We start from the raw sequence: 12,380 nt of genomic DNA on the forward strand, positions 1-12,380 counted from the left end.
AGGAGCCTCGTCTAATGTACATCACAGGTAACAACGCTGTTTACATGTTAACTTAATTTTTAGTAGTAAGACTAAAAAGCCCCAAACTTTCCTCTTTTTTATATTGGACCAGTAATATTCATAATATTGGTATTTTGTATGTAGGTGTCACAACAGAAATCCAAAACCTGCTTTCACACTGTGTTCCTTTGGGAATATGCAAGTATCAGTACTCGGACAGAAGAGGCAAACACACACTCGCTGCACTCAGGGGCTTTGTACCGATGCCTTGACTGCATGCTGCTGCTCCTCCCATGGGCTTACTTTGGCAAAAATGATGCAACTTACTTCACAATAATAGTAGCTGACAAACAATGTGGTCTAAAAATGATGGCAAGCTGTTATAAGATGTCTTCAGGAATCTATCCAGGTCCTCTGTCCAACTCTGCAGTCAGAGACTCTAATGTGGATTTGACTGATATGTTTTCTTCAATAAGCTTGTAAACATGTTCCCATCCCAATAAATTATTTAGATGTGGATTCTGTGGTTCATGCACAAGGTTTGACCTGAAGACTATTTTGAGCAATGGTTTGATAGGCTGAGAGACTCTTAAGAGTTCTAGTGTGGACTCAGAGGAAGAGTAATTAGTTAGAGAGAGTGCTTTATGAGCTCTCTGCTGCCCTTCTCCAATTGACCTCCTTGATAAAAGCGCTATTACTGGCAATTAGACCACAAGATGCAAAACAAGCATCGCTGGAAGTAGAATCTACGAGCGGTTGTGTATGAAGCGACAGGGCTTGTACGCATAAACAAACGCTGCGTTTGCAGAACCATAAAATTATCATTTTTCTGAAAGGTGTGTTTTTAGCAGGTTGGCTCTTTTATAACACCGGTGTGTTTTGCATACTTAATTTTGCATGGGAAAGCATTACTCGCATTTTCATAAAAACTAAATGCAAAAATATAGCCTAAACTATTGCATTTAATTAAATAGAGTAGGTATTTGCATCTTAGTTTAAATATGTTTAGATATCTTTGTGTGCATCTCTGTTTTTAGATATACAACACCCACAGGAAAAAAATAAGAGACCACTCCACATTTTCATATAAAGGTGCCATTCTTTGGCTGTTTCGAAGCTTTGATTATATTTTATGGGTGTTTAACAATAGATGTTCATGTTTCTAGTTTCAAAAATGCTTTATATTTCACATATTTCAAGTTGTTCACCGCTGTCCCTCTTCTCACAAAACAATCAGATTTTTTCCGGTTTCTATAAAATCCCTCCTTGCGAAATGCTCTGATTGGTAAAGCTGACTAGGTCTGTCGTGATTGGTTCCCCGCTTAGAGCGTGTTTCTGAAGATGTCCCACCCACACCATATCAGCGAGCTTCCGCTTCTCAGGCTGTTGTGATTGGTTGGTCCCCCTCTCAGTGCACGTTTATTCATAAACTTTGGCTTTTAGCAAGAAACAGTAACAGTGGAGTCAACCTCACTTCATCAGTTAAAAACATGCACATCGATCAAAGTGTAACGGATGTCTGCTAGTGCATGTGCAAACGTCAATCTTTGTTTGTTAGTGAAAGTAGTTAAGCGCGTAGCTCAGTTAAATGTTTACAATCTCTGAGAACCAAATACTACTCCAGCGGCTCTTCCTCTTCTCTAAGGAAGGCCTCGCCCCTTTTTTGGCGTATTCCTTTGGGCGGAGGTTATTCAAAAACTCTGAATAGTGACATTATTTACCAGGGAAGTAAAGGGCTGTAGTCCGATTCCAGCCATTCTCTGTAGTCCTTGAAAATCAAATTCTGTTAAAGACAATATCTCGTTTGGCATTGAATTTTGAGCTTTATCATTTTGCAGATATTATTTATGCTCTAACAGCAACATTACACACTAACTAAAGTTTGAAAATTGACATCACGGGGAACTGCACCTTTAAGTAGCATTTCTAGATGTATTGTTTATTGTATTTTGTATGTATTGAATATCAACAAAATCAGTAATAACAAAGTCATTTAACATCAATGTGAAAGACTTACAGCATGACAAGACACATGAAAACTGTGATGTCTAGCAGTTGTGAAGTTGATGTCTTTAGAAGCATAATTTATTTTTAGACTTACTTGTTGACCAGTTGTGGTCTGTGGAATAAATACTAAAAGTTCTAAAGTATTCTATTGTGTTTTATTGTTCCAGTATAGTAATAGTAAGGTAAAGCAATAGTTACATTCCTTGGTTATTAGTTACTTTTATAATGATGTAACTCAGTTACTAACTCAATTACTATTTGTGAGAAGTAACTAGTAACTATAACTAATTACTTTTTAAAAGTAACGTGCCCTACACTGGATGTCATTCATTTCAATGGAGAGCCGGGCGACACGAGCGACAGTGACCGTTGGCGACAGGAAGTGGGCGAGTCTAGCAACGCGACAAAGGCAATATTTGCTTAACTTTATGCAAATGATGAGCGATTTTCAGGAGAGACTACCAATAGGAGTAAAGCAGCGGAGCTCACATCATCCGTCTCTCGTCAGTTACTGCAGGGTTTGTTTATAAATGTTACTACAGCAACTAAAGCTAGGAACGCCTTCTAACGACCTCGTAGCAAGAGACTAGCAACACAGTCGGCTGGCGGTCTGAATGCACCATTAGACGTAGGCCTACGCTTCTTATTAGTTACGCTTTTTATTGATAAATGCAGAACAACAAGCAGTTTGCAATTAGAACAAAAGTTTTTTTTTCCAGATACATTTAGCCATCGTAAGTAAACAAAATAAGCAGCCTATATTTGTGCAGCTAACGAATGCAAAAAGCACTGCATATTAAGGTATGGCATTTTCAATAGCCTATATCACCCTACTTGATATACTTATAATAAGCTATATGCACAGAAAGGGTGCATCTGGGCACACTCTGTGTGTGTGTTCACGGTGTGTGTGTTACTCACTGCTGTGTGTGTGCACTTGGATTAGTTAAATGCAGAGCACAAATTCCGAGTATGGAACACCATACTTGGCATCACATCACTTGAACTTCATAATTTTTTTACTTTTATGAATAATAAATTAGCCTACTCTCTTAAATCCTGTTTTCATTACCAATTAATTTAACCTTTATTAGGCTAGTTAAAGTACAATTAAAAGTTGGTACTTTTACTCTTACTTGAGTATTTTTCTAATAGAAAATCTGTACTTTTACTTCGTTACACTGCGTGACGTTCCTTCATTTTAAATTATGCATTTTAAAATGCGTCGTTTATTTCAAGGTTGTCGTCTATTTTTACTGGGACATTCCCGAGTGATTGATTCTATTGAAAGAATTAATTGAACAATGGGCAAAACCGTCTGATTAGGTTCACGAATCCTAATCAGGCTATGCGCCTGACCCAAACACAGAACTTATAGGGTGTGGTTGTAGCCGCTATGAGGCTGCTCAGGTAACAGTGGCAATAGAATTTGTCTGTTTAAGAGTCATTCTACCACTGAAATAATTTTACAAGACATTATTTTAAGGTCGAAAAACTACAAAGTGTTGTTTTAAATGTTAATATGAACTTGTTATCTTTGCAGTATTTGAGAGCATCTTGAAAGCATTTCAGAGCATCTTGTCTCCAGTTTTCATTTTCTGCAAATAAATGCAAATAGAAACAATATTTTATTTGAAATTTTGTAAAATATTGTTTGTAGTTGACAGAAGGAAACAAAAATGATAATTTTACCTAAACAAATACCTATAAATAGTAAATAAAAAAACAGAAAATGGTCTTTTAAATGGTCTCTTAATTTTTTCCATGGCTGTATTTGTATGTTTGTGATTTTGTATTGCTTTGGTAGTAGTAGTAGTAGTAGTAGAAGAACAACTACTACTACTACTAATATGTTCAGAAGACAAGGCAAAAGCATAGACTGTCATTCATTAAGCTTTGAAATAAATTATTCTAAATGCTTTTTCCATAAACCACCATTAACAGCATAGAGTACATGCTCGGTACCGGTAAGGCTGTCAAATTTCCATAAAGTATAGCACATCCCTTTAGGCTGAACATGGAGGAGTGACAGTACAGACAAATTATGCCCTTGTGCCCCTTAGAGATTCAAACGAAACAAAAATTATAAATGTTTAAGGCTATGCCTAAGGCAGTTAAATAGCAGGAGTTGAAAAACTCTTTTTACTCTCAAATTCTTAAAGAAATCTGTTAGGACACCATGTCTGTTAAGAGAAGGGGGAGGGGAAAGTGAGCAGACATGCGCAGGCAGACACAGGCAGCGTTTGCTTAAGGCAGACCACCCAGGTCACCTGCCACCCGGGTTGTTGTCATGGCAACCATATCCTTTCCAAACAACCACATTCAGGTGAGAGGATGGAGAGAGGTGAATGGGCCGAAATGCTTTACGTGCCATGCTAATTAAAGGTCAGTTTATGGTTCTGCGTAGGCGTAGCCTACGTACGTAGACGATGCCGTCGTGAACATTTATGGTTCTGCGTTGAGAGTATGCGTCATACTGCAATTACACCGCCGAAACGCTAGTTGGCTCTTTGTGTTTTCATGGGTTTGCTCTTCTTCGCCGATGTTTTGTGTGTGTGTATGCTAGTGTTTGCAAACGACAATGGAAGCCAAACCGACGTTAGAGGAAATCTCTCTCCAAGAATTCGCCGCCATCTGACAGTCTTTATAGTCCGCCGAACAGGAGTCATACAGATGCGTGTATTTCCGAACCTCTTCAATCAGACGCTCAGTAACTTGGTCGATGTCGATGCTCACCATGTTGTTCTTTTGTGGACTCTGAACTTGCCGGAAGAAGACACCAGAGAAGAAGATGCCGGAAATGCGTAGAAGGAAGTACGATGCTGCCAAACCGACCAATCACAGCGCTTGCGGTCCGCGTAGGGTCCGCGTTGAGTTGACGCGTTGTTACATTTTTGGAGAGGTGCGCGTCAGGCTACGGCGTAGGGTACGCACAGGGTACGCGGCTCTGCGTAGGCTACGCCGTAGGTCCTACGCAGAACCATAAACTGACCTTTAGACATGCCATGCTCGGTTCTGTGCTCTCTGAATTGCACACATTTAGGTATGAGTACATCTGCAAAAAACTATGCTTTCGATGTGTTTAACAGAGCGAAGAGTGCTATACTTTTATTGCAGATAAAAGCACAGACTAAGGCTGTGTTCACATTTGACTTTATTTTTGACAAGAAAAAGCTAATTTTTAGTAAAAAAAAGCGTTGTGCTTACAAAGCCGGCAATGTTCAAGATAGCATTTGTGCACGAAGGCAGCTTAGAGCCCATCCACACGGAGACGCACTTAGCTGTATACGTAAAGATTTTGTATCGTATCGGCGTTTCGTCCACACGGATCTGGTGTTTTGGGAACATGAAACCGCTATTTTTTTAAACCGGGTCCCAGAGTTGCTAAATCTGAAAACGCCACTGTTGTGTTTTCATGTGTACAGCCGATCCATATTTATTTATTATATTTTTTGAAACGATGATATCATCATGTTTATGCGCATGCTCAAAGTCTTCTTCTCCGTTTTTAGTGCATCTCTTAGGCAGAATTACAGCGCCACATACTGATTTGGCGTTTATACTATATAGTTTTGAGTCGGTTTAACGGTTTCGTGTGTACGCAGATATTTCTTGAGACGACGCAGTGAAAAGGACAAAAAAGATCAGATAGGGAAAGCTTTGGCTTTGTGTGGATGTTGCCTTAGAGAGACAGTTTTTTCAACCTCAAAAGAAGCTCTGAGCTGCAGAAAAAGACGCCGGCACTGGCGTTTACAAAAGTGCTCAGGACTTTTTTGAAAACACTGTTTACTCCATAGGATTAGAATGTAAAAGACGCTAGCAGCTTCAAAAAAGAAGTCAAGTTTGAACTAGGCCTAATACAGCATCCACATCAATTATATGCCCATCTAATGTACAGTATATGGTTAATCTTATGTTTATTATCTTTATCTTATGTTTATTGTATTGTATTTCTTAATTGTTTATACCCATAGGCCCTTATTTAATTCATTGTGTACTGTATTCTATTGTGTTATGGTCTCTGTGTACTGTTGTTGCTGTTTCTGTGTTCTGGATGCTCCTGTCACCAAAACAAATTCCGTGTATGTGCAAACATACTTGGCAATAAAGCTCTTTCTGATCTTCTCATCTTCTAACTGACAGAATTGTCATGAACAGAAAAACAAAGGATGCTAAACATGTTTTCTGCATGCATGACAAGAGAACAAACTAGCATACCCACCATGATGTCAAGATAGGATTGTCTTTTATCGCTGAGCAGGGACCCAAACATTTTCGCACTGAGCAATATCATGAGGAATTCTGGCTGATCAGTAGATGCTAGTCTTAAGCCTTGCCTCAAGAACACAGCGCTACATTCCAACCACCTCAAAGATATACCCCCCACTCCACCTAGGCGGCAAGACAACTGCCAAACCAGGAGAAAGAGAGAGCGAGAGAGAGAAAGAAAGGAAATTCCTGGAATAGCTCAGAAATAAAGGGCCGCCTTTCTAACCACTCCTGTCGCAGCGTGTTCACACAACCTATGTGTTTCTTATCAGCAAGCAAGCTAATTAACCCACCCTCTGTCTCTCTCACTCACACACTCGCAAAGAGAGATACGTGCCGCTGACCCCGAGCTCGTATGCGAAAACACAAATGGCGGCCCCTCGAAATGTTCCTGGCCCTCATTTTGTTTTGTTTATCTGCAGCACACAGGAAAAAAGCCAAGGATTCAGCCAAGGCCCAACACCCCTCCCCCAGTCTCCGCTGCTGCTCTCCAAAAACCTCTCTCTCTCTTCACTTCCTTCCTGTATTCTCCACTCCCCTGCTACTCCCTTGGTTGTAAACGCACACTGTGGTGCAAACCTTTGTGAAACTGTATACAAATAATAAAAGCATCAGAAGAGAGGGTTGTAAATATTTCCAGAGAGACAACCATAATGATGCTAACTTGTTTATCCTGTTGAAATGGATACACTACTCTAAAGCCCTAAACTTAACGGCTAATGAAGACAGCGTGGAAAGCAAGCACATTTACTTTTAGGCAAAAACATACTTTACTCAAGTATGCAAATGCAGCGTGGCAGTAACCAACCTCACTACTCAAGAGGGCAACACAGTTTAAAGGTATAGTTCACCAAAAAAATTTAAATAATGTCTTTATTTACTCACCTTTGAGTTGTTTCAAATCTGTACAAATGTCTTTGTATGTCTTTTGTTCTGATGGTAGTCAATAGGGTCCAAGAACTGTTTGGTTACAAGCATTCTTCCAAACATCTTTCTCTGTGTTCAACCAAACAAAGAAATGTATACAGGTTTGGAACAACTAGAGAGAGAGTAATTCATGACAGAACTGTCATAATTGGGTGAACTATTGCTTTAACTTCATATATTTGTGCAATCACACCTGATGTGTTACTATGCAGGTAACTGGATTTAAATGTATTGATTTCAACTAACTTGCTTAGCAAGACTCGGTTGAAACTGATGTTCAGCCGTGAGAATGCAAATCCAGCTTGTGTAGTTAAAGAGTAGCGTCTGTGTTCATATACTTGAGTAAACGCTTTTATCTAAAGCAGCTTACAATGCAAAGAAAACATTTTATCAGTGTCCCTGTAAAGAGTAAAACTTGAAATCCCATTAAGTATATTATGGCTGCCCCGAATATTTAATAAATACAACAATGTTTGACCGAAACATTTTCTGTGAGGTTTAGGGGACATCAAGCTGTCAAACACAACGTCAATGGAAAGTCCCGCAAAAACTGAAAAACAATCATTTGTGCATAGTTGGCTGTATTTGTTTAAGTGGTCACTATGACCTCGGAATACAATAGACTGAGATCCTAGGTCTGACCTTGCACTGGATTCCTTGAACCTCTGAATGATCAAAAGAATCAAATCCATGTTAATATAATTACAGAATACACATGGGACTAAATGGTCTTCACACTTTTCACTTGTGAAAGAGTGAACATTGATTATCAGTCAAAGGTGTGAGGAAAATTAAGCAGTGAAAAGATTTGACAATATATAATCAATGGTTCCTAATATACACTGCTTCTTTGTATTCAGCTGTTGATTCAAAAACATTTTACTTGCTCATTCTGTCTGGTCATACAGAAAAAAGCCACACTGGATGTAATTCAACAATTGTACGTGTCTGTGGTATTCCTGGAATACACAATTGACCGGAACCATTTGCCAATCTTCAATTTGCTACCCAAGTAAAATTGTCTCTACTATAAAATGTCTGTTCTCTGCCTGGTTCCTTGCAGGTTTTATTCGTTTTGCCCCAAAGGGAGGTGGGGCGGGCGTGACACACTTTCCTGCTGCGTCAGGGTTAAAATGCGAAAAAGCAAGAAGACCTCAATATTATCAGATCCTAAGCACCCCTCCCCCATCTCACCGCATCAACCACCATTTAGCACAAGTTCTAAAGGGCCAGGTGGTCTAATGATAACTGGCTTTGTTTTTTCTGTGGCACAGAGACAGACCTAATATTTAAACTGGTTAAACTAGGACTAACAATAACTAAGCAAAAACGTAATTTCTACACATGTGCAAGAGGGCAGTAAAAGGGTGACACGATGGCCCCGGGGCCAGTGTGATAGAGTTTGGGCTCAACTGATGGAACTGTCACAGTCATGTCCTACTGGGCCAGTGCTGTCATACTATCTTTTATGTTTCGTTATTATGTATATAGTTTTTTTTATTTTACAATGATTGCAACTGTCTTGAAAGCACCAGTGAAATGTTTGAAAATGATAACACATAATTGTTTTCCAGCAAAAACGTGTTTATACAATAGGTTCTAGGTGGCTTACATTTTGAAGAAATAAAGTACAAAATAAACACTCTCAAAAATAAATGTGCTTATAATGTTCTTTACAGCGATGCCATAGAACAGTGGTTCTCAAACTTTTCAGATCAAGTACCATTTTTAATAAAATTAGTTGTTCCAAGTACCAGCTATTGAACGCCATAGAAAACTTTAAATTAAATTAATACTAGAGCTGTGACTCTTTTTTCAGTTTTTGGTTCTTTATGGAACCAAAAGGTTCTTCTATGGCATCGAATAACCTTTTGATGCACCTTTTCTTTTTAAGAGTGAAGATGTAAATATGTATAAAAAACAAATATGCTTAAAAATAATGTATCATTTTTGTGGACATTTTGTGGAAATGTGAACAGCTGACTAGCAATAGTATTTTCGAGAAGCTCTTACTATAAATTGTTGTTCTCGTGCCATTGCACTAGAGCAGGGCTAGTCAACTGGCGCCTTAACATTTCAAATAAGTGGAGAGACTTTGAGAATGGTGTGCTTTAAGAAATGCGCATCCTGAGACGCCATGCCTTTGAAAGTCCAAAACGCTGCTACATTCAATACGAAAGTAATTCCTGCAGCTCATAACGATTGACTTCTTATAAAGCGATTTGATCGGTCTGTCCAAGAAACTTTATGTTATTTGCAATGTTATAATCGGCAATCCACAGCCACAAGCAGTCGGTTTGCACACGCGATAGATCACGTTCCAAAACGCGTCTTGTGCCCTTGAAAGTAACTGCAGGAAAAGTACTACACCACGTGAACTGTTGTCTCAGATAAGGAAATAACGATGTTGTTTTTATAACTGCATTCATCATGTATGATTTAAACAGCTATGCTTACGAAAACAGCTTTTCATCTCCTTTCAGAACTTGCACTTTAAAGGATCTTCCCTTATACTGTAATTGCGTGGGGCACATGAATGCGATTGGAATTCAATTCACCCGAAGATTCGATAATAGCGTTCAGTTTCATGCACAGACAGATTGATTCGCTTTATTAGACGCCAGTTTAACGTCAAGGGGCAGGGATTACTTTTGTGCTGAATGTATTAACGTTTTTGACTTTTTAATTTGACCTAAATATCTTATTGAAAGAAAAAACAATACCACCCACATCTTGTAATGGGGGACTGGGGGTGAGTAAAATAACAGCAATTACATTCAACGTATTAGGGAATAAAAAATACAATTAAAAAGGCAATATCCCTTCTAATTAAATATCATGAAAAGGTATATACTGTACTGTATGCAATGTTTGTGTACATGTTTTAATATATGACCTGTAAGTAACAGCAACAAAAACTGTATAAAAGGAACACAATGCAATAAATAATGGAAATACAAAATAACAGAAGAAATTTGATATGGGAAAAAACTGGCCCGCATCCTATTTATACTTTTTGGAATCTGGCCCTCAAAGAAAAATTATTGAAGACCCCTGCACTAGAGTTTAAGTTATGCAAACTGATAGTGTGTTTGTTGCGGAGGGGACCAAAGCTCCACAACTACAAAATAAATCCTTACAGCTTATTCAACTTAATCCTGTCTAAGAACATGTACAGCATTTTAAAACTCTGGGATTTGGAGAGATTTGTGTAAGACTGGTTTCTGTTTCAAATAACAGAAGTTTTTTTCTGTTCATGACCTTCTAACCCCAACCCACTATGGTCAATACATCAAAGTAACCTCAACGATCTGTAAGGACATTTTTGAATATCAATTTTTTTCAAAAACGACTTATTTACATGCCAGGTAGAGCGCATGCATTGATGTGTAATTTCTCATGGGCTTTGTAAGCACTTTTATTTTTCAACCATTTTTTGAAAACCATTACTCAATACACAGTGTTACAACCAAGCCGTATGTATTTTATAGTATACGAATTCCAAATATATATCTACAATGTGTACTCAGAAAGCTATCATGTTTACAAAGTAGTTTTTACTGTACACAGTCATGAAATAATTACACAATTAAAAACAAACAAGTGTGCAAATCTGGAAAAAGGTAATCAATACTAGTTTACATTTAAAATAATTGAAACAATTGGAAATAAACAAAACTCAGCTGGAACCAAAATAATAATTAAACCACCATCTCATAATTGCAATCAATATTCAGTTTCAAACCAAAGAGGTATGTTTCACTACGTTTTGGCTTATGATCTTTTATCATGATATGCTGGAAGGGTGGGGTGAATTAGGCATAAGTTACTTACATAATCATGAAAGGCCTTTGCTTCACTGGAGTGATCACATGTGTCCCTCCTCTCAGGTGCTGCGCAGTACAGGTCCCAAAACACACTGTGTTCATAATGAGAGCAGACTGCACTGTCACAATAGTTACATTTACTAATAGCAACAGTTAATATTTGGGTAATTTAAAGCAATGCATAGAGTGTAATTCAATGTATGTTTAATCATTCTTATTTCTAAGCAAAATGTCTACAAATACATAACATAGATGACAGCAACTGTTGAAGAATAAAGATTATACACACCACCACCACGAGTGCAGAAAACCCGGTGGTTCTCCAAGCGTTATGTTCTTCTCCCATCTTATCTAAACATAACGAAAATTCAAGATGAAGATACTTCAACGACACGTGTTTAGCCAATAGACGCGAGCGTGCATGTGCATTTATACGTACACACCTCTGATAAAAATGTTTGCGCGGACTTCTGAGCTCCCACGTGCAGCAAATATTCATAAACATATAATGCCAACCTGTAACATAAAAATGATTGCCATTTAATAAAACTGCCCAGTTGCTCATTGAGAATGCGTTATCATCACTGTTTCAGAGATCCAACAACGTTTCGCAGCCCACCAACTGTTGGCATCCACATTACCAGGCAACTCTCAGAGCAACGATACATTATAATGATTCACAAGTCTAATATCAAGAGCGACAATAAAACGATATAACGTTACAGCGCTGCACACAAATGCGTTTGCAAACTGAAATGTAGCCAGAGAAATACTTCTCTCGTATAATATACATTAAAGGTAAATGAGATGTACTGCAACTAAAACATTGTAAAACACCGAATAAACATAAAACATTTCCCTCACTCTATCCCTGCAATAGCTTGAACATGAACAATCGCTGTACGTGATAACATAGTAATAACAAGATCATTAAATCAACTGTGCATGTACATATTAAACGTGTATGGAGTGAGACATCAGCGCTTACTTTTCCCGAGCTTGCCCGTCCGATGGCACCGCGCTCCCTTTACCTTTATTAAACATGTCTCGCGCTGTATATAAACGCGTCTGCCAGGCAGCTTGACTGCGATGTGTTTCCTTATGCTCCAGCTGTCAGCGTGTAGCCCGCCTCTGACCCCATCCGCTTCAACCGACCCTGGCCTGGACACAGCCAGATCATGAACTATGGGCGGGGACCCGGGCTGTATGATTGACAGCTTTATAGTCCAATGAATGAGTTTGATGTGACCTTACGACCCACAATCTGCACAGAAGTTAAAACAATAAAAAGCAATGTATTCTAAATCGATCATTCATTTGTGGCCGATTGGTGGCTATGAGAAAATGTAA

The 12,380-nt window shown here is 38.5% G+C and overlaps 1 protein-coding gene across 4 annotated transcripts in view; it reads right to left on the reverse strand.

The window, feature by feature from the left end:
• The window catches only part of ssbp3a (single stranded DNA binding protein 3a), a 34,843-nt gene extending 22,628 nt beyond the window's left edge, over positions 1-12,215 (reverse strand). For all 4 annotated transcript variants that reach the window (XM_057334217.1, XM_057334214.1, XM_057334213.1 and 1 more), the window contains exons 1-4: positions 12,019-12,215; positions 11,474-11,546; positions 11,320-11,381; positions 11,038-11,122 (exon numbers count right to left, since the gene is read on the reverse strand). In XM_057334217.1, coding sequence (XP_057190200.1) covers positions 11,038-11,122; positions 11,320-11,381; positions 11,474-11,546; positions 12,019-12,074 — 276 coding nt within the window. In that variant the 5' untranslated portion in view covers positions 12,075-12,215. The remainder of the gene's footprint in view (positions 1-11,037; positions 11,123-11,319; positions 11,382-11,473; positions 11,547-12,018) is intronic.
• Between the last annotated feature and the right edge of the window lie 165 nt (positions 12,216-12,380).

Source organism: Triplophysa rosa, linkage group LG5 (genome assembly GCF_024868665.1).
Source record: "Triplophysa rosa linkage group LG5, Trosa_1v2, whole genome shotgun sequence".
Taxonomy (NCBI): Eukaryota; Metazoa; Chordata; class Actinopteri; order Cypriniformes; family Nemacheilidae; genus Triplophysa; species Triplophysa rosa.